General features: G+C 39.8%; 1 protein-coding gene and 1 long non-coding RNA gene across 5 annotated transcripts in view; one reads left to right on the forward strand and one right to left on the reverse strand.

Annotated features, from left to right (window-relative positions):
- trappc8 (trafficking protein particle complex subunit 8) overlaps positions 1–19,757 on the forward strand; it is a 30,487-nt gene extending 10,730 nt beyond the window's left edge. For 2 of the 4 annotated variants that reach the window (XM_083561860.1, XM_083561862.1), the window contains 26 exons: positions 254–428; positions 2,803–2,950; positions 3,904–3,982; positions 4,092–4,348; positions 5,100–5,215; positions 5,297–5,447; positions 5,542–5,642; positions 5,750–5,855; positions 5,973–6,104; positions 6,885–7,109; positions 7,427–7,535; positions 8,095–8,289; positions 8,793–8,956; positions 9,033–9,107; positions 9,234–9,330; positions 10,001–10,152; positions 10,296–10,729; positions 10,826–10,994; positions 11,220–11,316; positions 14,859–14,927; positions 15,692–15,750; positions 15,967–16,170; positions 17,251–17,352; positions 17,681–17,823; positions 18,242–18,331; positions 18,556–19,757. In XM_083561860.1, the coding sequence (XP_083417986.1) occupies positions 254–428; positions 2,803–2,950; positions 3,904–3,982; positions 4,092–4,348; positions 5,100–5,215; positions 5,297–5,447; positions 5,542–5,642; positions 5,750–5,855; positions 5,973–6,104; positions 6,885–7,109; positions 7,427–7,535; positions 8,095–8,289; positions 8,793–8,956; positions 9,033–9,107; positions 9,234–9,330; positions 10,001–10,152; positions 10,296–10,729; positions 10,826–10,994; positions 11,220–11,316; positions 14,859–14,927; positions 15,692–15,750; positions 15,967–16,170; positions 17,251–17,352; positions 17,681–17,823; positions 18,242–18,331; positions 18,556–18,790 (3,884 nt within the window). In that variant the 3' untranslated portion in view covers positions 18,791–19,757. The remainder of the gene's footprint in view (positions 1–253; positions 429–2,802; positions 2,951–3,903; positions 3,983–4,091; positions 4,349–5,099; positions 5,216–5,296; positions 5,448–5,541; positions 5,643–5,749; positions 5,856–5,972; positions 6,105–6,884; positions 7,110–7,426; positions 7,536–8,094; positions 8,290–8,792; positions 8,957–9,032; positions 9,108–9,233; positions 9,331–10,000; positions 10,153–10,295; positions 10,730–10,825; positions 10,995–11,219; positions 11,317–14,858; positions 14,928–15,691; positions 15,751–15,966; positions 16,171–17,250; positions 17,353–17,680; positions 17,824–18,241; positions 18,332–18,555) is intronic. The other 2 variants (XM_083561861.1, XM_083561863.1) reach the window with 1 other exon arrangement.
- On the reverse strand, positions 13,750–17,252 carry LOC310737514. The gene is made up of 3 exons (XR_014536839.1): positions 16,568–17,252; positions 15,866–16,249; positions 13,750–15,783 (listed from the first exon to the last, which is right to left on the reverse strand). It is a non-coding gene; the product is annotated as an uncharacterized lncRNA (long non-coding RNA).
- Positions 19,758–23,622: the final 3,865 nt, after the last annotated feature.

Here is a 23,622-nt window from a genome sequence, read left to right on the forward strand (position 1 = left end):
ATTATGAAATAGGATGATGGCACTCAACCGCACACATGCGAGCATAAATGTCTTGTCTAAAAATCATTGTATTACTTTCTCTCTCATTTCTTACACTTTTTACTTTTATATCTGGGTTGTTGTTGTTTTTTTTCTATGCACTTGCCTGTTCTCACACCATTTTTTATTTATTTTTTTTGCTCCATCCTGCTCTGGCTTTTTTTCGCATTCCGTAAGCGCTAGTGCGTGTATTCCTTCACTCCAGCATGTGCAGGTATGCTGGTGGTGTCGTCTCACGAAACCGTGCCCACTGAGCAGTTTCAGAAGCTCTCTCAGGAGCAGCACAGGATCCAGCACAGTGGAGAGTACGCCTACCCCAAATGGTTCATCCCCAACACCCTGAAATACTACATCCTACTTCACGACGTCATCGACGGCGACGAGAAGAGGTTTGGCTCACAACCACAGTGTTGGTGAAATGTATATTTGTTGGATGGTTTCTGCGGCGAATGCGAGAAATTATTTGCTCACCCAGATTGTTCCAGTGAACTTGAAGTGCAGGCTTGTACTTTTAAACCTGTCCTAATAGGCGTTTTAAGGAAACCGTAGAGTTGAGCTCAAACGTTTTTTTTTTCCCATTGTTTAAATTTTTTTATACCTCCGCACAGGTCTAGGAATAAGACTGGTCTGAAGTTTTAAATTTGATATGACAACACAGACCAGACAGTAGATCTGTCTGTAACCTGAACAATGGGTTTTTTATTATTGTGGTGTTGCTATTTATATTATTTTATAATGTTATTTTTATATATAAATTAGTAGCGGTAGACCAATATTGGGTTTTCTAAAAGCCAGGTTGGATCATACTTGCTGATAACCGAATAAATATAAATTAAACCGAATAAATATAAATAAAATAACAGTGGAAGTGGAATACGACATGGATACCGGATAAAAAAAATATATATATATATATATAAAGACCAAAAGTTTGAACACACCTCATTCAAAGAGTTTTCTTTATTTTCATGACTATGAAAATTGTAGATTCACACTGAAGGCATCAAAACTATGAATTAACACATGTGGAATTATATATGGAATTATATACATAACAAAAAAGTGTGAAACAACTGAAAAATGTCATATTCTAGGTTCTTCAAAGTAGCCACCTTTTGCTTTGATTACTGCTTTGCACACTCTTGGCATTCTCTTGATGAGCTTCAAGAGGTAGTCACCTGAAATGGTCTTCCAACAGTCTTGAAGGAGTTCCCCGAGAGATGCTTGGCACTTGTTGGCCCTTTTGCCTTCACTCTGCGGTCCAGCTCACCCCTAAACCATCTCGATTGGGTTCAGGTCCAGTGACTGTGGAGGCCAGGTCATCTGGCGCAGCACCCCATCACTCTCCTTCTTGGTCAAATAGCCCTTGATGCCTTCAGTGTGACTCTACAATTTTCATAGTCATGAAAATAAAGAAAACTCTTTAAATGAGAAGGTGTGTCCAAACTTTTGGTCTGTACTGTGTGTGTGTGTGTGTGTGTGTGTGTGTATATATGTATGTGTATGTATATATATATATTATATTATATTATATTATATTATATTATATTATATTATATTATAATGTAATATACACACACACAGTGGAACCCGGTTATGTTGATGTCCTAGGGGGTCGCCAAAAAGCATCGAGATAAACGAAAATCAATATGGCGGCAAAATATTAACGTGCTTGAAATTTCTTTATGTACATGATGTGCGTTAATAAATGAGAATGTGCATGCACATGTTTTTGGAGGTTTTTTTACACAACAGTGTTGCCGCGATTTGTTTGATTAAGGCATGCTATACAAATTTACATACATGTTTGTTAACTGTCAGGGATCCCCCTGCCACGCCCCCTTCGGCCCCCTTCAGCGTGTCAAGTGTTTTTTTGGCCGCTTTCTCTGAAGCTCCCGGCTTTAATCGCGCACATGTGGTGCTCATTTAGCATCATCACCAGCTCCTATTTAAACTTCCACACTCTCACTGTCCGTTATTGTTGGTATATGTTGGTTCACGGCGGTCGTTGTTATCGCTCATGCGTATCCCGGTACGTGTCTTCCCACCGGCACTCTCTCAACGGCTGCTCTTTTCTTCCCAATGCGCATATAAGCCGCACCCACTTAATTTTACGAAGATTTTTATTTTGAACATAAATAAGCCGCAGGTGTCTACGTTGAAACTTTACAAATGAAGCCGCGGGGATCAAAGCGTGGGAAAAAAGTAGCGGCTTATAGTCCGGAAAATACAGTACAGTGGTCCCCCGGTTATCGAAAGGCTCGGCTATCGAACATTCCGGTTAGCGAACGGTTTTCCAAACGAAATTTCGGTCCGGTGAACGAACAAAGTTCCAGTTATCGAACGCCACCCACAGTTCGGGAACAGATTCATTGGTTTTCCATTATTTCTTATGGGATAATTAGGTCTAGTTTTCGAACATATCGAATTTCGAATGGTTTTAAGGGACTAATTAAGTTCGATAACCGGGGGACTACTGTACATCCAAAAGGAATGAAAAGCATTCAAGGGCACGTCAAATTAACAGCATGTGCCAGTGTTTCGCCTCTAGAGGCCGCTCTTATACTGTATGGATTTTTGCCAGTAGTTCCAGCACATCAGCAATTTTGCTGCAAGTTCCTGGTCAACTTCTTTAAGCTATTACACACCCCAGACTGTGCTTTGATTCACTGTCCATTGTTTCTTATTCTTTAATTAACACGAGTTTGTGAACTGTGTGTGAAATTTGGTTTCCTTTGGTCTTACTCCTTCTACTCTCTACAGGGCAGACTCCATATATGAAGAGATGAAGCAGAGGTATGGTACTCAGTGCTGTTACCTGTTAAAGATCAACTCTGGAACCGGTGCTGCTGGGCCAGACGAGCAAATGCCAGACCCTTGGAGTCAGTATCTACAAAAAAACATCAGCTCTGTGAGTCTTAACAGCAGGGACAAACTAGACCACTGACTTCACCCTACTCCTCCTCACCTCACCTACATCAGTACCTGACTTTACTAATGCCCTTGTGGCTGAATGAGCACAAATCTCCACAAGCACACTTCAAAATCTAGATTACCAGTAGAGTGGAATTTATCACAACAGCAAATTGATATTAAATGTTGAATGGGATGAACAAAAAGCACAAATGAATTTTATGGTCATGTGTCCACAAACTTTTGTCCCTGTAGTGTATTAGCCGACTCTGTAGCAATACAGTAAACCAGAATTCCAGTTACTCCTCCTTTCTCTAAGAGTTTGTGGTATCCACGTGCAATCTGATCCACCCATGTTGCCACCTCAAAGTCTATATTATATGGATTCAGAGCTTACTTTAACAATCTTTTTTGTCTGAATCGTTTATAAAAGCTTTCCACGGAGTAGCCAGAATCAAACCTCAAGCAAAGAAGTGATGAAGCCATATAATCCCGCATTTACAGTAACTTCTGCTGTACACGGTTAACTTCATGAGTACTAAAGCACACTTGGTTCTCACTACTACATTCACTTGTTATAGCTTGTTAGCTTCCTCCGTAAAGAGGTCTGCTATTCTGAAACAATGGGTTTTTATGTAACTGTGGTTCAATGCATCATGGTTCACTTTGCAGTATTGCTGAAGTCATGCAAGATACTTAGAACAACAAACTCGAGTAAATCTCATTTTTCCCATAAATGTGAACTTTTTTACACCCGCCTCAGCAATCACTCTTAGACTTTCTTTAGACAAAAACAAAAAAAGTTTTGAGATGAATCTGGTGTTCTGTTATCAGTGTAGATAAACATGACTAAATTCCTGTATCTAAGTAATGAGATTTCCTGGAATTTTTCCTCTAACCCAGTTTCAGACTTTGTGTAAATTTAGGCCATCTTTTGTGTACATAATACAGGAGCAGTATGAAGAAGCTGTGGTGAATAATGTCGAGGAGAATAACATTAACTCTGAAGTGGATGGACTTCACACCTCAGGTGAATGTTTTTTTTTTGTTTAGAACACCACATTGTTTTGCATTTTTAAGTGAGAAAACATATATAAATATTTTTATATTCTTCTGACGTTCTCCTTACCTTTTTCCAGATGCAATCACTGATACCCATCCACTAAAACTTGACCCGACAGCTGACCCCGGTTATGCTTGCAACCACGGCGAGGCTATAAACAGTGTGGACACGGATCTGTCGGGGTCCCAGAAACAGACCCCCACATCACCACAGGCTCACGGGGTCTGCTTAACCCTCAATGACCATGACCGCATCCGCCAATTCATCCAGGAGTTCACCTTCCGAGGACTGCTGCCACACATTGAGAAAAACATCCGCCAGCTTAATGATCAGGTGTTTGATCTTTGTTACAAGCGTACACTTACCAAGTTTCCAGCAATGCTTCAGTGTAAAGGGACGACCGATACATTGTCTTTTTGTCAATTAATCATCACCAATAGTTGATTGCTGGAACTATCGGCTATGGGCAAAAATCCATACCGATAGTTTTTCCAGGTTGCGTTTGCGCTGGCACGGCTGACACGGTCATTATAGTATGTCGTATAGAATGATTATGACCCCTGGGGGCGAATAACTGATGCCATGTGATGTTTTAACATACCATGCGCTTTACATCATTCTTGTCAGTTCATAGTGCATTAACTGAAGTACCCAGATAAAATGTAAATTAACTTAAAACTATTTTAGTAAATATAAAAATTACAATTAGCAATACTTCTAAACCATTTATTAATTTCAGTTAATGTTACAAATGGATTCTTACTTTAAAGCATTCAATTATTATTATTTATTTATTTTTATAATAAAGTTCAGAACTATTTTACATGGAGTGTTATGTTTTGATTATTATAATTATTTTTTTAGTATCTATTTTAAAAGCTATCGGTTAATTAGTCGGTAATCGGCAAGCACGATCCAGCCTAGCTATAGGTATCGGTCCAATCCACTATCGATCAACCTCTACTTTAGTGTGTTTATGTAGTTTTGTGAAGATTTACTTTGGAAATGGACTACAAACTAGTTTCCACAAAGTGGTTCACATCTTTTCACCCTCTTCATTAACCCCCTCTTTCTTTCTCCATAGTTGGTGTCAAGGAAAGGGTTAAGTAGATCTCTGTTCTCAGCTACGAAGAAGTGGTTTGGGGGTGGCAAGGTACCAGAAAAGAGCATTGCTGAACTCAAAAACACTTCAGGACTTCTGTAAGTGTGCAGATATTCATATTTTATTTATTTATTTTTTTTAAACAGCCCCTCTGAGAATTTCTTTGTTTTTGACCTCAGATACCCCCCAGAAGCCCCTGAGCTGCAAATTAGAAAGATGGCTGACCTGTGCTTTTTGGTTCAGCACTATGAGTTGGCATACAACTGTTACCACACCGCCAAGAAGGACTTCCTCTCTGACCAGGCCATGCTGTATGCTGCTGGAGCACTGGTTAGAGAACTACACATGAATGGTACAATTTATTGATTCATGGCTGGCGTGACGCTATAAATGTTTTGTGTTTGTGTGTCTGTCTGTTTTGTAGGAGATGGCTGCCGTATCTGCGTTTCTACAGAGTGGAGCCCCCAGGCCGTACCCTGCCCACTACATGGAGACGGCCATCCAGACATATCGAGATGTTTGCAAGTATGGCATGCCTACCTTTTTTTTGTTTGTTTGTTTGTTTTGTAATCCATTATATAGGCTTGAATTTGAATGATGGTGTGTAATTTTTACACTCTGTGTGTGAACAGAAACATGATCTTGGCTGAGCGCTGTTCTCTACTAAGTGCTGAGGTGCTGAAGAGTCAGGGCAAATACTCGGAAGCTGCAGCTCTTTTCATCAAGATGACCAGTGAGGTGAGTGCGAGAAAGTGTAAAGGTGTTAGCAGTCTCTCTCGTATTCTTTAGAATCCTTGTCGTTAAATCGGAACGATGTGCTTTTCAGCTGTGCTTTGTGTTAATCATCTGTAACAGGATTCTGATCTGCGGAGTGCTCTCTTATTGGAGCAGGCAGCTCACTGCTTCATTAATATGCGCAGCCCAATGGTGAGGAAGTTTGCCTTCCACATGATCCTGTCGGGCCACCGTTACAGCAAAGCCGGGCAGGTGAGAGCGAACCTTCTACTCTGAACACGATTACATCTCAGCTTCATGTTTGCGGGTCAAATTAGTTCCCGCTATACATTTGAATGTGGTTTTAGGTCAGAGATAAAATGTCCACGGTTCTATTTCTGGAGCACAATAAGAGCAGTGTTTTTTTCAAGAGAATAATTCAAATGAAACACTGTAGCCTTTATGGAGTCAGTGTACTGTGTACTTCAGTATAAGTGATGTCATTGTTGTTTTCATTAGTCTTAGTGTTAAGGCTGTAATATTCATGTACTGGAACAGATGTCTTGGTTTGAATGTATTGACTGTATGTAAGCCTTGTAAAAATCATAGTTTCTAATGTATATTATTTTATCAAGTTGTATTAGGAAATAAACCCATGTAATTATTTTGACCTCTGTGTCAGGAGCATGAGCACTGGGTTTTTTGTCTGTACTAAGGTTGCAAATAGGTGGAAAATTTCCAGATCTGGGTGGCCTTGCAGTGAGTGTGAATGTGATTGATGAATGTGCAGGGTAGAAATTTAACTGAAATCTGGATGTTTTAACCAAAACTATCCTGCAAGATTTCTTTAACTACATTTAAGCTCCTTGTTATAGGCTAACCTGCAATTTTATACATTCCCAGGCTATTGTCATTAATTTCCATTCATTCTAATGGAAGGTTTCCAGTTTTGAAAATTCCCAGAGTTTTGCAACCCTAGTCTGTACTTCTAAAATGTTTTGGATGTAGTAACAGATGCTTCTGTTGCTCGTATGTGTTAATGTTCTCTTGCAGAAGAGACATGCATTACGGTGTTACTGCCAGGCCATGCAGGTTTATAAAGGGAAGGGCTGGACTCTCGCCGAAGATCACATCAACTTCACCATCGGCCGACAGTCGTTCACTCTGAACCAACCCGAAAACGCTATAGCCGCCTTCCGGCACATTCTCATCGGCGACAGCAAGCAGTCCGCTGTGCAGCAGAGCGCCTTCCTCAGGGAATACCTGTATGTGTACAGGGTAAGAGGTTCATGTCTTTTAAACACCAGATGAAGGAACACCAGTGTTGTGCTCAGTGTTGAGTTTTATGGAATGTGGAGGTTTAAGTAGTCAAATTGAATAATTTTTAATAAATCCACTTTATACAGAGGTATGATTTTCTACCGATTTTAAAAGACATTGTACTGACTTCTCTCGGGCATGTTTCCCAATTTGTGCAGCATTATGGGATGCTTCCCATTTTTGTCTGTTATTTACAAAAGTGTTCATGATTTGCGTTTTTTAATAATAATCATAATCGAATCAACCACCTTGTCCATTGCGCGTTGTGTTTTCAGAGCGGGAGTCAGCCGTCTAACGAGAGCGCTCTGCCTCAGCTGCCTCTGCCTTGCTTACTCTGCACCCAGACACGCGTGTTCTTCGGCCACGAACGCCGACTTGCAGAGGGTAAGACATGCATAAACGACATTGCACGCAAACATGAATATGAACAATATGAACTTGAGCCCTTGAGGGGGTGTATTTTGCCCCAGTGCAGTTTCTCAAACTCTCAAAGTACCTTAAAGTGGAGAACATTTCGTGAAAATGAAAGATCTTTAAGACTGGGCATGAAACTCCTGTATATTTCTATAATTTATATATACATTGTCATGAATTTGAATCAACCTTTCTTTAAGAAACATCTGCCATTCAAGAAAATATCAGTGTTTTAGATAGTACATGCAATCAATATCTGAATATATACAATTATTTCAGCTGTAGAATAGGGTGATTATATAAAAGAAATATACTAGGAAACACATCGTAACATTATACAAGTGGTTACAGAGTCGACTTTATATATTGTTGCTACCCATCACAATGTTTTTGTTTTTATTTTAAACCAGAGTTCAATATTATTTCCTATTTTTTTTTAAGCTAGCTCATGTTTTTCAAATCAAGTGACCGTTGAAGTGGATTTTAAGATTGAGATGTTGCTGATTGCAGACATGTTTGTGTGTAACAGGGGAAAAGCAAGCAGCCACCCATGTGTGGCTGGACCAGGAATACGACAAGGAACAGTCCCAGCTGTGGGTGGAGCTGGAAGAGCAGGTGGTGGCTGTAGTAAACAGGGGTAGTGTACCAATCAGCTTCCAGCCAACGCAGTACTGCTTCAGCAGCCACACCGATAATCTGCGCTACCCTCTCGCTGTGGTGGAAGGTACGACTCCTCTTAGGCCTCCAACCACCAGTGACTATATCAATTGTTTCACAACAAACCTCACTCAGTATAGTTATTAAATATTAAAAGAACTGGGTGAGAAACTAGAAACAGAAACTTTCCTGACTTGCTTGGTTATCATTAGCTGTGTAATTTGCAATTTTAATGCCATTTAATTGGCTGAAATATGGCTTTTTTTTATATGTATAATTTTATTTTTCGACTTGTGATTAGTCAAGTTTGACTTCTCTTCTGCTGATAATGTGTCTTGAATCTTAACTGTGATCTCACACATTTGCTACCAGTGGAAACATATGAAATGAAAATAGTAACACTGGTGGGGGGAAAAAAACTGCTATTAGAAACTTCACTCATGACAATGGGCTTGATGTGTGTAATATTAAAGTGGAACTTTTAATTTTTTTCAAAAACAATAATCCCAAAAGTTGCAAGTCAATAGCAACAATCACATCACAAAACTCCATTGCGTTGCATCTCTGCAGAGCCCATTGTCGTAGAAGTGGTGTTCAGAAATCCTCTGAAGGTTCCACTGGCTTTGTCTGAGCTGTCTCTGCTGTGGAAATTCACACCAAAAGTCTTTTCTGGGACTCAAGGAGGCACGATTGGAGAAACCATCTCCAATGAAAAGGAGGCAGCCTCAAGCAAGGTAAGTGTGAGGTTGTCGAGGTTTTAATTATTAATCGTTATGTCTGTCTACTGTGGTTAATGTTTTTACGTTACAGGCCACAGCACTCGATGACCTTATCAGCACTGAAGTCATTCCAGAGTTCCTTATGAATCCTGAAGAAACAAAAGTGGTGAGGATTTTAATTAACCTTTTCTTTTTCTTTTTTTGTTTTTCTTGGTGTATTTGATATTTCATGTTTGTGTCTTTTTGTTGAATTTTTTATTAATTTGATTAATTTATTTTTTTTTAACTTCAGGCTCGCTTGAAGTTGCTTCCTTATAAAACCGGAGCGCTGCATGTACTTGGTGTGGTGTACAACCTGGGCACAGGAGAGGAGGATAACACTGGTGAAGGTATCTAACACTCAATCACACACTCGCAGTCCTGTAGTTTAATCCTTACATTGAACCATGATTACATTTAAAGATCCTGTACTGCTCTACTGATCCTGGATGATGAGATGAATTTCGTCTCACGCTTCATTTGTATTGTAACACACATTCAATGGCGAGTATGTACAGGCGGTCCCCCAAAATAGAAGGAGGTGCATTACAGTGACACCATCGTAACTTGAAAATGACGTGAACCGAGACATGGACTAACCTACACAGGAGTCTTAAAGAATAGTGATTAGTATAGGGTTGTATACTGTAATATGGTAATTTAACAAATTACTGTACACAATTTAGCAAAACGGCAATTTATAGTACTACCGTAATGCATGTGGACACGTGGCCGAGCGCTACACCGATACAAAGGAGAGACACAACTGAACTCTCTCAACCGGGAGATGTGCTCATTTTCGTATCGCTCTAGTCATAGTAAGATCTAAAAAAAAAAAAGTGCCAACATCGTAATTGTATTCATATGTCTGATCTATTATTTTCTGCTACAAGCAAATAGTCTTAAAATAATGATTGTTAAATAAGCAGAAATTAACATGTTTTATTGTAATAACTCGGCTTGTACTTGAGGATCTATTTTAGTGTCTTCAGAGCATTGTCGGTTTTCTTCTGTTCTCAGCAGCCAGTCCTTTGATGTCTGTCCGCGGGAGGCAGGATCTGGAGATCCCGGGGCCGAGACTGAACACGACCAAAGAGGAGAAGACCTCTGTTCAACACGGATCAGACCGTCGCCTTGAACCCATCATCACTCCTCCAATGCCTCTGCTGGAGGTCTGTGTGTGGTGTGTTTCTGTAGCACAGCAGCAACCTTTAATCCCTTAGCGCTTGTTTGCAGGCTTAAGCCACATCCAGTCTGCAGTTTCCGTGCATCTGTTAAAGGAACTCTTACCAAAATGTTTATTCTCTTATCTCAGGTGTTTTTCATTAACTTCCCCACGGGCCTGCTGTGTGGCGAGATCAAAAAAGCGTGGGTGGAGTTCATCAACGTGAGCGCCGTTCCCCTCGCTGGCTTGCGGGTGGTGTCCACCCACCCAGAGTTCTTCACTTTTGGAAGTGCGACCTCTGACCTCACCCCAGTGACCCCCACTGCTGCCGAACACTGCTCCGCTTACAAAACGATGGCCACGCCGCCGTCAGTGGCCGCAGTGACTCTGGTATCTCCCGCGTCGTTCGGCGTGACTGGGGATGACCGGCCCGCGATTGCTGAGATTCCGTTAACGGCAGGAGTTCTGGGACCAGGTGAGGCACTACAGATTCCACTGTGGCTCAGAGGACCTGACCGCGAGGGCGTGCACGAGATTCACTTCCTGTTTTACTACGAGTGCGTCGAGAAAAATGCAAAGCTCAGGTACCCGCCAGCAGAGGGCACTTTAATATTTTTTGCAAAATCAGCATCGAGCTCACAGGCTCAAATGTCTCTCGCTTTTCCCTTTTTTATTCTCAGCCACCGGGTGCTGCGGCACACAGCCTTCATCTGTGCAAGTCGTTCCCTGAGCGCGAGAGTGACTGCGTGCCGCAGTAACGTGCTGCCAGGAAAAGTCAGGAATGAGGAAAAGGAGGAGGAGCGCAGCGGCAGCATGCTGGTGTTTGTGGATGTGGAAAACATCAACACTGTATGCCAGCAGATACATCTTACATTCCTATGCATGACCAGCACCTCTTTTCATTTTCTAACCAAAGTTTTGATTGCACAACTATCACATATTTTAATACGCACAAGGCATCGTTTCTTGTGTCCGTGTAACTCGATGCTGACATGAGCAATTTGTCGTTATTCAGAGTACGCATTGTAATCGCCCTTTCATTCTCTGTCCGTCCATAATATCCCTCACGTGCAGAGCGAAGCAGGAGTGCGCGAGTTCCACATAGTGCAGGTGTCCAGCAGCAGCAGACACTGGAGGCTACACAAGTGCATCAATCCTGCTGGAGACAAAGGTCTAAGTCGTCTACATTTTCATCTCTCAGTCACCTTTTTTTTCCTTTCACTTTTAAACTTCCTTATTGAGAGCCATACTTCCGTTTCACTAAATACAAATGTGCAGAATTACATTATGTTGTATCTTGTTCATGGTTTGTTTTAATGTTCAAGAGTAAGCAGATTGGCTTAAAGCTGGACTGCTGATCAACTCAGCACCCGAGCGTACAGCTCCTACTTAATAACTGTTACTGACTCCTGCTGCTCTTCACACCTTTCCTGACATTTTGGTTAGGGATTTTTTTTCGGGGGTGATGCAGTTGAAAGTTTTCATAGTATTGATATTCTAGTAACAAGTGTACCATTCACTTTATTACAAACAACCACAGGTTCTTGCAGTCATCTAAAAACAGGGTTTCTGCAGAATCTTTAAAAGTTTTAAAATCTAAATTATAGGCCTTAAAAAGTCTTAAATCCGCTGTTCAAATTTTCCGGTGTCTATGTAACGCTACCTTTTAATGCTCATTGAATGCTCCTTTTTTTTTTTTGCAAGTCCAAATATAATTTGATGTCTTATGACTACAAATGAGACCAACATGCAACAGCCAATCAGATTTCTGTTATTGGCACAAATCTCTCTCCGATTGTACCACAGACACGGATTGTATTTTTCCGCATTGGGCAAGTGCAGATTTTTACGATTCCTGACTTGGATCATTTAGGGCTTCATGCCGTGTGTGTGTGTGTGTGTGTGTGGATATAGGTCTTATATTTTATTTTCAATGGTCTTTAAAAAAAAATCATAAATCTGACTCGGTGAAACCTGCAGAAACCCTGATAAAGTGATTGAATATATGTATATGTGCACACACACAGTTTTCATCTAGAAAATCAACTTTTTTATTTTATGTTTTTTTTTTTTTTTATCTTATATATCCGACTCTCCCGGTGTTAATTTTGCTGCTTTAAACGTGTTATTTCCTAAATATACTATTTCTCTGATAATCCAGTGTGGATTAATGTAATCGTTACAGATGGCACACCTTTTTTTTTTTTTTGTAGCTTTTGGCTGAGGATTTATTACGATTGTACCCAAGAAATGGATCTTCGAATAGACCCACTGGTCTGGATTAATTATCCTGCCATTTGCTGTGCTTTAGTGCCCTGTTAGCGTAATCATGATCTGGTGGATCACAGATTAGATCATCTCTGCTGTACTTTGCTGAGTCAGCGGTGGCTTCATTGGATATGTGCAGCGAGTGCATTGACGTTCTTATTCGTTTCAGTTTACTCGCTTACTGTAGAAAGTACAAGCGCAAGAGACTTGATGCATCTACAACAAATCAAGTCAAATACCACAAAAGCTTTATTGTGTAGGAAATGTTAAATAATATGCAGTCTTGTTCTGCAAGTCAGCATGATTTAAATGTCGCGGCATAATGAGTTGAAAGTAGGGCTCCGATTTCTGACCGCTCAACCATTTATTTATTTTACTTTTTACGCCTGATTTATTTCGGAATTGCGCCGTGTCCACAGACTACATTTCGTAGGCCTGTACCTAATCATGCGCGAACATGTCATTTGTGTGGACGTGTTCCGAAATCCGTGCGCAGGACGGGAAGCTTGCAATCTGCAACGTCTGCAAAGGACATTAATCGTGTAGGAGCAACAGTGAAGACGTTCAGCACAACAAACTTGATCAGACTTTTAAAGGTTCATCCCACGCAGAGCGACGTACAGCACTGGAAATGCAGAGCTACCTGTCTGAGGCACAGATACAACAAGCGAACAGATGTTGGTGTACTGGCGCACAAATACGAGCTGCAGATGCGTCATTAATTCGGCGCACCTGCATACCTGTTCGAGCCCTGCACTGTAAACGTTTGGATGAGGAGCAAAACAGACAAATCTTTTCTCGCATGCACTTTTGAAAAGCCAGAAGTAAACGTCAGTTCTGCAGGCTATTGGATGATTATTTTTATTTTACCTTAAAATTGCATCAGCTTCATCTGATTTAAAAAGCACTTGCTGTAGCATCTTTGATTTTACATTTTCGAAAAAATGTTTTGTGTTGTTTAGGTCGTGAAGTTGCAGTTGCAGTTGTTGCCTTGAAATTCATAGTTACAGGCGATGGCCATGTTTGAATTTAATGCCAGTTTCAACTAAATTTAAAAACAAAAGCCGCCATTGCTTTTGTACATCTGTGTTTGTAGTGAATGTAGTCTGCTTACTGTGCAGGTACTGCTGTTAAATTCAGATGGTTACCGTTATTGTTTTCAACAGCCCATTTTGGCCTGTTAAATACCAAATCAACATCTTGTTAATGTATACTTTTTTACTGTTGCTTGATAAAAAAAAAATTATAATAAATTCTGTATCGGAATCGACCATAAAAAATAATGTGGAAAAATAGACTGCTGTGTAACTTAATGATGTAATATCTCCTGTCAGACATTGCGCAAGTGGTTTTAAATTTATTTTTTTTTTTTTTTACTTTGGAATTATTGTTGTAACAGCAAGAAACATGCACTAATATTTACAAAAGTTTGTGGATTCCTGAGCATAAGAAGTGTGATTTTTCCACATTTAGTCCCATTTGCTGTTATAATTACCTCCTCTCTTTTGGGAGGATGTTCCACTAGATTTAGGAGTGTGGTCGCACAGATTATGCTCATTCAGCCACAAAGGTGTTAGTAAAGTCAAGTACTGATGTAGGTGAGGAGGCCTGAGGGTGCAGTCAGTATTCCACTTTATCCCAAAGGTGTTCAGTAGGATTGAGGTCAGACCGCTATATAGCAGGCCACTTAAGATCTTTCAGTTCAACCCATGTAAAGCATATCTTGATGAAGCTGGCTTTGTGCAAAGTGGCATTGCCATTCTGGAACAGGTTTGGGTTTCTTAGTTTAAGTGAATGGAAAATGTAATGGTACCCTTAAAAGGTAGGTCTCTCAATTCTTTTGTCTGTATAGTTTGTTTTCACAGTCCTGGAAATCAGTGGCAATGATTTCTCACACCACCCTCAAATGCCCTCCTGGTCTATTCATTCACTATAGCCGACAGTGAAACCACTCATAAGAACGTTCTCCAGTTTCGATGAAAGATGTTTAATGTGAAAGTGCTCGATACATTTTCTTGATCTAGTTTCAGCCCATTTAAGCTTTTCTGAGACTTGGATCGAAAACCAAGTCCAAGGAATTTGAAAGCATTGGCTATTTCTAAATCACATACATTTAAAAAAAAAAAAGAGTTGTTTGAGGCCCCGAGTCAGAGTTAAAGCAAAGCATTTGAATTCGGACTGTATAAAAGTACACTTTTAGGGCAAAAAAAAGGCTCAGGGCTACTCGTCACTTACTCATTGGCTATTAAATCAATTCTTATTATAAATAAATAATAGGTTTCGAAAATCAATAGGGAATATGAAATCTGCAGTTGAATTTGTGTACAAATTCCAATATTGAGCAAAAAGGCTGCATAAAAGGCATGCGTGTGCTGTGAACATTTTCAAGCTGTGCACTTTTTTGTAATTGTTTATACTTTACATTTTTTATCCTGCTCTTTCTAGATTCTAAATTGGGCAGCAGGGAGAGGGGGAAGCTGTGCTTCAGGGCAACTAGATGCAGAACACAGGAAGGTGAGAACTTGCTTACATGAACAGCATTTCAGCTTCAGCCATCAGATCATGACTAGTCACAAACCTTTGCAACTAGAGAACGCTTTGTATACCGTCATTCATATACATGAAAATTAATGCAGTTATATAATTAGCTAATCATGAGGCTGCAGCACAATGCACCAGCTCCAAGTTTGGGTTATGCTGAGATGCTTTTTTCCTCACCACAGTTGTTACAGAGTAATTATTTGCCTAGTTAGTTATGTAAGCAGACCTACTCCTCTGAAAATATTTCAGTCTCGAAGAAGCAACACTTAAAGCCATAGAGATTAAACTGTTAGAAGCCATTAATACTTTGAAATCACTTTCTTTGTCCTTTTTTTTTTTTTATTTAAACAATTTTACATCAAATACAAATGCGTTTTTAGATTTGACTGTAACTATACTGTAGCATTGTGACCAGCACTGTGTGAAAGTGTGTATTTGGTGCTGCAGCATACACATTACTGGCTCCATCTTGTCTCTCAACTAGTTACAGCAAATCTGATTACACCATTAAAAAAAATAAAAAAAAAGCTTTAAAATAAATATTCTGCAGGTTTATTGAAGGAAAAGGTGAATGGACAACCCTTTTTTTTTTTTTTAGTTAGTTACTTGTGGCATTGTAGCCTAATAAAATATTTCATTTGTGTGTGTTGTGCCAAACTTTGTGTACCAACATGAGGCTTTTTTTTTTTTTTTTCAGTATTCTATACTTTTTATTTATTTATTTTTTCCCTTCCCAGCTACCTCAGACTCAGTAGAAAAGTACACTTTTGCTGACCTAAACCTTGGAAATGAACAGGTGAATCATAACCCTCTCTCTCTCTCTCTCTCTCTCTCTCTCTCTCTCTCTCTTTCTCTCTCTCACACGTGTATATACCTCTAACAGACAGAACATGTGAATTCACATTGTTCACGTTATTGCTTTTCACTCTGACAAACGTCAGAATCAAAAAGTTTACTCCTTGTTTTCATCCCCCTTTCTTTGCATTTTTTTATTTCGTGCCCCTCCATTTAGATTGTCAGTTCTATGACTCCGTGTGCCGACTTCTTTTTCCGGAGAGGTCCGCCATCCGAGCCGCGGAAAAGGGTCGTGTCTCAAGGTGCGGCCACACACATGAGGAGGCAGAGCCTCACCCCTGCAGGCAGGACGGATCGCAACCTGACTAGTGTTATACGGAAATGCAGTGAAGTGGAACTCGACATCATCGTCCTTTGGAAGGTGCTTTACTGTTCCTTCACATCAGTGAGACTTTATGAATCCACGGAGCACTTTACTAGGAATAGTATTCTTCTAATTGCTTGGCCCTTTTGCGTTGACCAAATGTATTTTTTCCATGACCGGGATTTCTCACATATTCTCGACCATATTGACACGATTACACAATTCCTGCAGATTGTTCAGGTGCACTTTTATCGACGAATCTCCCGTTCTATCACATGCCAAAGGTGCTCTATTGGATACAGATCAGATGACTAGGAAGGCCGTTCAAAATCTCTAAATTCATTGTGAAACCTTCGCTTTATGACCTAGTTCATTATCATGCTGGAAACAGCTTTATGCGTTATCATGCAGGAAATGGCCATTAGAAGTTAAGTTGTGGCCATGAGGGGAGCACATGATCATCAGAAATACTCAAATGGATTATGGCTTTCAATTGATGGTGTATTAGTACTAAGAAAACATAAAAAAAAAAAACATTCCCCAAGGCATTATACTACTTTCACCAGCCTGAGCTACTGACACAAGGCAGGTTGGGCCCATGGATGTATGCTGTTGTCACCTGATCCTGCTATCGTTAGCAGAAATCATTAGCCGATTCATCACACCATGCTACGTGTTTCTAGGCTTCAGCTGTGCTTCCTGGCATTCTTTTCTGCTCACCACAAATGTAAGGAATGTTGGTGTAAGATAGTGTAGGCTTTTTTTTTTTTTTTTTTTTATTCATTTAAATTGCACCATTCTGCACGACTTTTGGATCTATAATCATTCACGGTATTTCGAAGTGTCCGTGATAACAATACCGTGCATGTTTATTATCCCGATTTCTTGCCTGCACACTGCTTAGCAGTCAAAAGTAACCAAATCACTTTAAGGCACCATATTTTGGAGAAAAGGATGCCAGGCAAACGTATACTACTTAATAATAGGATATGATTTGGCTTAGAGGCAGAAGTAGTAAATATTTTTGCCATAGTCACCCACTGCATTGCAGTGCAGCTCCGTGGCTGATTTGCAGCTTTACATTGTGTGTTTTCATCTCTAAATTACAGTTTCTAATGCCTTGGGCTGTTCTTGCAGGCGTATGTTGTGGAGGACAACAAGCAGCTCATTTTAGAGGGACAACTCCACGTTGCTTTGCAAACTATCGGCAAGGAGGCGTGCTCGCTCGCACAAAAAGAGGTATCACTTCAAAGATTCCACCTATTAAAAAGTGCCAGCAGCATTACAGTACCTGGTTTTTAGTATGAATGTGCAGTATTGTTCATTGTATGCATGCATTAACAATAGTTGGTTATATACTTCCTTGTGTAATTCAGTCTCCATCGACACTGTCGTTCACATGAGTGAAGCGACGTTTAATACATAGAATTCAAAGGTGTGTCCCAGATTTCAAATTATGTAAATGAAGAAATTTGTTTTCGTTGACTGTGGGCTGCACTACGTAACATTCAGGGATTCTTGTACATTGTTTTCCGCTGACACTGCAGATTTAATGTGTGTTTGGCAGGAAGCACAGGAGATGGTGCTGCTAAAGTTCAAGCCTGATCCTCCACCTCCTGTTGGCAAACCCTCTCTGGAACAGCTTTCTCATCTCATCAAGACCTGTCTGCACTATCCTGAGTCCTATGACCACCCCTTCCCACAGAAAAGGTGTCTAACACACTCTCACACACAAAACCAGATCCAACCTTGGATGTGTTTCACAGTTTTAGACAAGCCAGTTAACTTGTTGTAACATTCATGTGTCTGAAAATAGTATTCGCATTAAAGTGACCCAAGTTTTCCAGAATTTGCTTTGTTGTAAATTCAAGTTTTCTACACGAGAAATAAAGTATATGAGTGCAGTTTACCTTCTAGTTAAACTCATTTTCTTGCCCAAATGGCTTGAATGGCCCACTTCAAAACCCATTCATTTAAAATCTGTCAATATAAATCCTAAAAGAAACAGATATTGAATAAAAATGCATGATTATGTCAAGGATGCAGACTGAATACGAAGAAATCAGCTGATTGTGTTTCCTTGTGGATTATTTATCGAATTTGTGTTCATATCTTTTTCTCTCCTCAGTTTATGCATGGTACCAGTTACCCTGACTCTCTCCAACAGTTCTTTGGCTCAGGTGGATGTCATCATTGACCTTCGGCAGAAAACGACAAGGTAATCGAGACAGACACAAAATTACCAGCGCTGTGTGTGTGTGTGTGTGTGTGTGTGTGTGTGTGTGTGTGTGTGTGTGTGTGTGTGTGTGTGTGTGTGTGTGTGTGTGTGTGTGTGTGTGTGTGTGTGTGTGTGTGTGTGTGTGTGTGTGTGTGTGTGTGTGTGTGTGTGTGTGTGTGTGTGTGTGTGTTCTAATTACCAGTCATCTCTTCTGTTCTTGATAGCCCCGAGTCACTTGAGGTGCATGGTGCGTTTACATGGTTGGGACAGACCCAGTACAAGCTGCAGCTGAGGCCACAGGAAGTCCACCAGCTCTCGCTGAAGGCCTGCTTTTTCCAGGCTGGTGTTTATAACCTGGGCACGGCACGGGTATTTGCCAAGCTTGCCCAGTCAGGCACCTTGTGTGAGACCAGCCAGCAGAGCGCAATGCCAGCTCTCATCATCATTAACAGTGTGTGAGCCTGTCATTGGTGCAGTCCTGCTGCTACTGCTTCAGCCTGCTTCAACTCACCCCCTCCTTCCACAGCACATTTTCTTTCAGACTACAGCAGTTTTCTACTTTAAAATAATGAAAAAAAAATTGGAGGGGGCACGGGGGCAGTGTACTGAAGTTAACACGTTCATATGCATCTGACATTCTTGTAATCTCTGGGGAGATGATAAAGACCAATGTGTGTACCCTTGTTGTTTTTGTCTTAAATGCAGAGAATGGATTTTAAACATAAGGGTTGTTTTTTTTTGTTTGTTTTTTTTTTTGTCTTTTCCAAGAATATTTCTCATATCACTATTTTTATTTTATGAATCCATTTTATTTCCCCGAAACAACACATATGACTAAACCTGTGTGTGTGTGTGCGCACAAGCAAGCGCGTGCATGCGTGGATGTTGCTAAACAAATGGGTGTTCAATCTCTTCAGATTGCCAGTGTTTCAGGCACAATGCTTCATTTCTGTACTAACAAAGACTTCGCTCCATGTGGATACTTGAAGCTGCGTAATTAAAAATGTTACCTGCTACAGGACTTGTTTTCTCAACCTAATGGACCATGGTGTAATTTCTTATTCAAAGAGCAGGCTGTCTAAGCCAGTGACATGTAACTGGCACCTGTTATCTAATGAGGAAGCCGTGGCATGTGTAAGCCCCTGCAGTAATGTGACCAGCTGTGGGTTATTCTGGGTGTGCGTGCGTGTGTGTCTGTCTGTGTGTGTGTGCGCGTGTGTGTGGGGTTCGGCTGGACTGGGCTGATGTCACAGGAATAATGTCATTTTCTTTCCTTTACGAAACCCAATCATTACCTTCCTCTTTCCATTTGTCTCCTCTGATTAAACCGTTATTTAATGTATCTATGTGATTGCTTTTCAGACAAAAAAATATGTATTATATTTATAACAAATGACTGTAAATAGAATAAAATGTAACCAAATAACCACAGTGTATTTTTTTTTGGTTCTCAATGTACATCATAAGTGCTTTATACATAAGTTGCCCCTGTATACGTAGGAACAAAGATTTGTGGACACATGGCTATAAGATTCGTATGTGATTTCCATTCCACATTAAAAAAAAATTCCTGCTCTAATAAACTCCATTCATCTGAGATGCTCCACTAGATTTTAGACTGTGTTTGTGGAGATTTTTGCTCATTCCAGTGTGCTGTGGTTTCCAATTCATCCCAAAGGTGTTCAATAGGGTTGAGGTCAGAGCTCTATAGCAGGCCACTTAAGATCTTCCACTCAAACCAATTCTGAAACCGGTTTGGCTCTCCTAATTCTAGAGAAGGGAAAATGTAATGCTTTTGCGTACAAAGAAGTCCTATACAATACAATCGTGTGTTTCCGTATACAACAGTTTGGAGAAGAACCACATATCAGGGGTCGTAATACTTTGGTCTATAGTGTAGTGTCCTATTTAACACCTTGTAGTTCAAGTTTACTTCTATAGCGCTTTTCACAATAAACATTGTCTCAAGCAGCTTTACAGAACTTAAGATTTATAGTAAATGATGTGTATTTATCCCTGATGAGCAGCCTGAGGAGAGTGTGGCAAGGAAAAACTTCTTTAGATGTTATGAGGAAGAAACCGTGAGAGGAATCAGACTCTAAAAGGGGACCCCATCCTCATTTGGGTGATATTAGGGGTGTGATTATAAATCTTAAAACAATACAAAACACCAAAACGAGAGAACTACCCTGACCATCAGAGAGTGTGATTGAGTTATGTCCTTTCTACAGTCTTACACAGTCAGTTGACGTGGTGGAACCAGGAGCTACTGAGCAACTCATAAAATAGCTCAACGTTTGAGATCATTATAGATCCAACACCAACTCCTCCATGCTAGAGCCTTTAAACATTCAGAGGTTCAATGTCCAAACTGTACATGAAGTGGAATCGAAATGGTGCTGGTACGTCTCTAGATGTTTGCGGGGTCAGCATCTACTTCTTTGAGGGGCCATAATCTTCATGAGGTGGGACACGACTGGAGCTGAAGTATACACTATACTTAAAGGAAATAAACTGTTAATTTCTAAATGTTAATGTTTAAAAGTTAATTGTTAAATCCCGGTATGGCCTTTTTTCACAATGGAATGTGGCCAGGTAATGTTTAATGTTTTGCACATCTTCATTTGTCCACTTCCAGTAAACCTGTGCCTAGTATTCTGTAGCTTTAGATTCTTGTTCTTTGCTGACAGGACTGTAATTTGATTCTGCAGTGTCCTGTTGTAGCTCATCCGCTCTAAAGAATTTGCCATTATACGTGTTCTAAGATGCTTTCCTTCTCGTAGTGAAGGTTCATTGTAGTGAAAGGTGGTTAGTAGAGTTCCATAGCCTTCCTTTCAACTCAAACCAGTATGGCTGAAACATTCTGAATACAGGGGGATACTCTGCTATTCTACTATAATTTCCACATAAATAAGCATCTTGCAAATAGGATTGACACCTGAGATGCAGTTTAATCATGTGTCTGAACTCCAGAACATAACACACATATTTAATATAATATTAAAAAAAAGATGACATTTTACTTTGTCTCTTCGTTGTCCTTCGTAGACAAAAAGGACAAAAATAAACTTCTTAAATATTTTTTTTATTTAATGTTATCTTATACATCATCATGTGTCAAGGTCTGTTTTCCTTTCCTTGATCCCAGTGTCCAGACATAGTCAATAGTGTTCCAGTCATACTGCTCATCTTCTGAAGATATCGACAAGATATCGGTGAACTCCTTCAGTAGCTTTAAAAACGTGTTTATTGGGATTTATAGGGATGCACCAATTCCTTGTCTCTTTGTGTAGATTGTGTCCATGCCGAAAGGAAATGCTTATTCTAAAATAAACCATGATTTGCATTTGAAGAAGCAGAAGTCTATGGGTGCATACAATTCCCACCATCTTTGTGTGATTTAGATTTACTAATTTAGCAAATTATTATTATTTTTTTTTTTTTTTTACAAAATTGCTGCTTTAGAAATGTCACTATTAATGCAAACATCTAAATATCATGACCTACTTCTACTGCTGATAAAAATATATATATATAAATAAATAATAATAATAATGGCATTATTATCATGGCTCAGACCAGGACAAAACATTTATATAAACATCTGTCTTAGCAAGCACTCCAATACATTATTATATGCTTAATAAATAAAACTGGTTACATTGAAATGTGTAAAACAAACACAGAGGTCGTTATTAGTGTGCAAGTGCTTAATACTAACAAATTATTCATGTCAGTCACAGCTGTCCTGTGAAGACGAGTGACTGAAAGGAATATCAGGTAACGGGGTGATGACTCAGCCATGTTTCTGTGACTGCGGTTTCTGCTCCAGTCAAGCTGCTGTTTACTGCTGCGATTTTCTCCTGGCAGTACAAGTTGTTAATAGAGGTTGAACCATATTTTTATTTGATTAAAAACTGATACATATGAGAGAGAGAGACCAGCTGATTCTGAGCCACACTATATAACTAATGGACATTGTTTGCAGTGTATACAGAACACAAACATTCCATCAAAAAGGCTGTTGTGTAGTGATAGTGATAAAAACAATCTATATTTGCTATTTCTGTGTGAATTTCCTGAGCATCATTATGAACCCGTAAAATGGCGTATTCTTGGATTGTTTAATGACTCGTTGGCAATAGCTGTTTGTGAATCTATACAGTATGGCCTACAGTATGTGAACACTCGAGCATCACACCCATATGTGTTCCTTCCTAAAACAGTTTCCACCAACGCAGAAGTCTAAAATTTTCTAGAAGGTCTTTGTATGATCTTAGCTTGCAGTTTTGCTTAACTAAATCTTAGAAGTTTAAAGCATGTTCCCTTGAGATTTGGTCGAAATTAAAGAACTTGAGTGGTGAGCCTCAACCTCAATAGTCAGTTCTCAAGTTGTCTTGGTTCCTCTCTGTTACGCCATGCTGATTTTGAGCTTTGCCACATTGTGATGTTTATTGTTGTACAGCAAAGCTTAATGTACACACCTCCAAGATAGTCGGCTCATTAGTACTTTTGGGAGATCGAATGCACATTCGATCTAACTGATTGAGCGTCAAGAGTTTTCAAACGTCATTTCACAATTCACTCTTTGACTCATTGTACTTCTTATTGATGGAGGAGACCGATAAACTTCTATAATTAGTCCAAAAGCTACATAATGCAATGGTGGGCTGTCTGGGCCAGCAAGGCCTTTTCTGCTGGCCTAAACTCGATCAGAATCGCTGACTTACATTTCTTCCTTAAATATACATTAAATTATTCCCAATAATGTAACTGAGGCAACTGGCAACTGAGTGTAATCTTCGGTTAGAGTTTCTCTCCAAATAGATTTTAGCCGTCACATCACGTGTTGAAGGGTTCAAAGGAATCAGGAGCCTTCAGAATCAAACACTGTGCGCATCTGTAGCTTAAAGTAAGTTTTCTTGAAGGCTGCTTCTTTAACCAATCCGATTGCGAGTTTGCAACACGAGCCATCTAGCAAGCATACAATAACGATGGCCTTTTCATGTCCTTTGATTGGATGGCCGCAGAGCGCACTAATCGTAGGTCGCAAACCGCATCTGTAACAAACAGCACAAGATAGAATATATTCCTATGGATTTAATAGCTGTTTATTTAATTCCACAATCACCGAAAGAGGAGAAAAAACTGATTCGGATGCAGATATACTTACAATAACATTTACAAGACTTTTTAGGAAAAGCAGGACATCGTGAAAAAAGTTTGGCTAAAACTTACGATTTTTTTTTTCATTAACCATTTATACTTTAACATTTTCTCTATGTAGAATT

Source organism: Silurus aristotelis (genome assembly GCF_946808225.1).
Source record: "Silurus aristotelis genome assembly, chromosome: 15".
NCBI lineage: Eukaryota > Metazoa > Chordata > Actinopteri > Siluriformes > Siluridae > Silurus > Silurus aristotelis.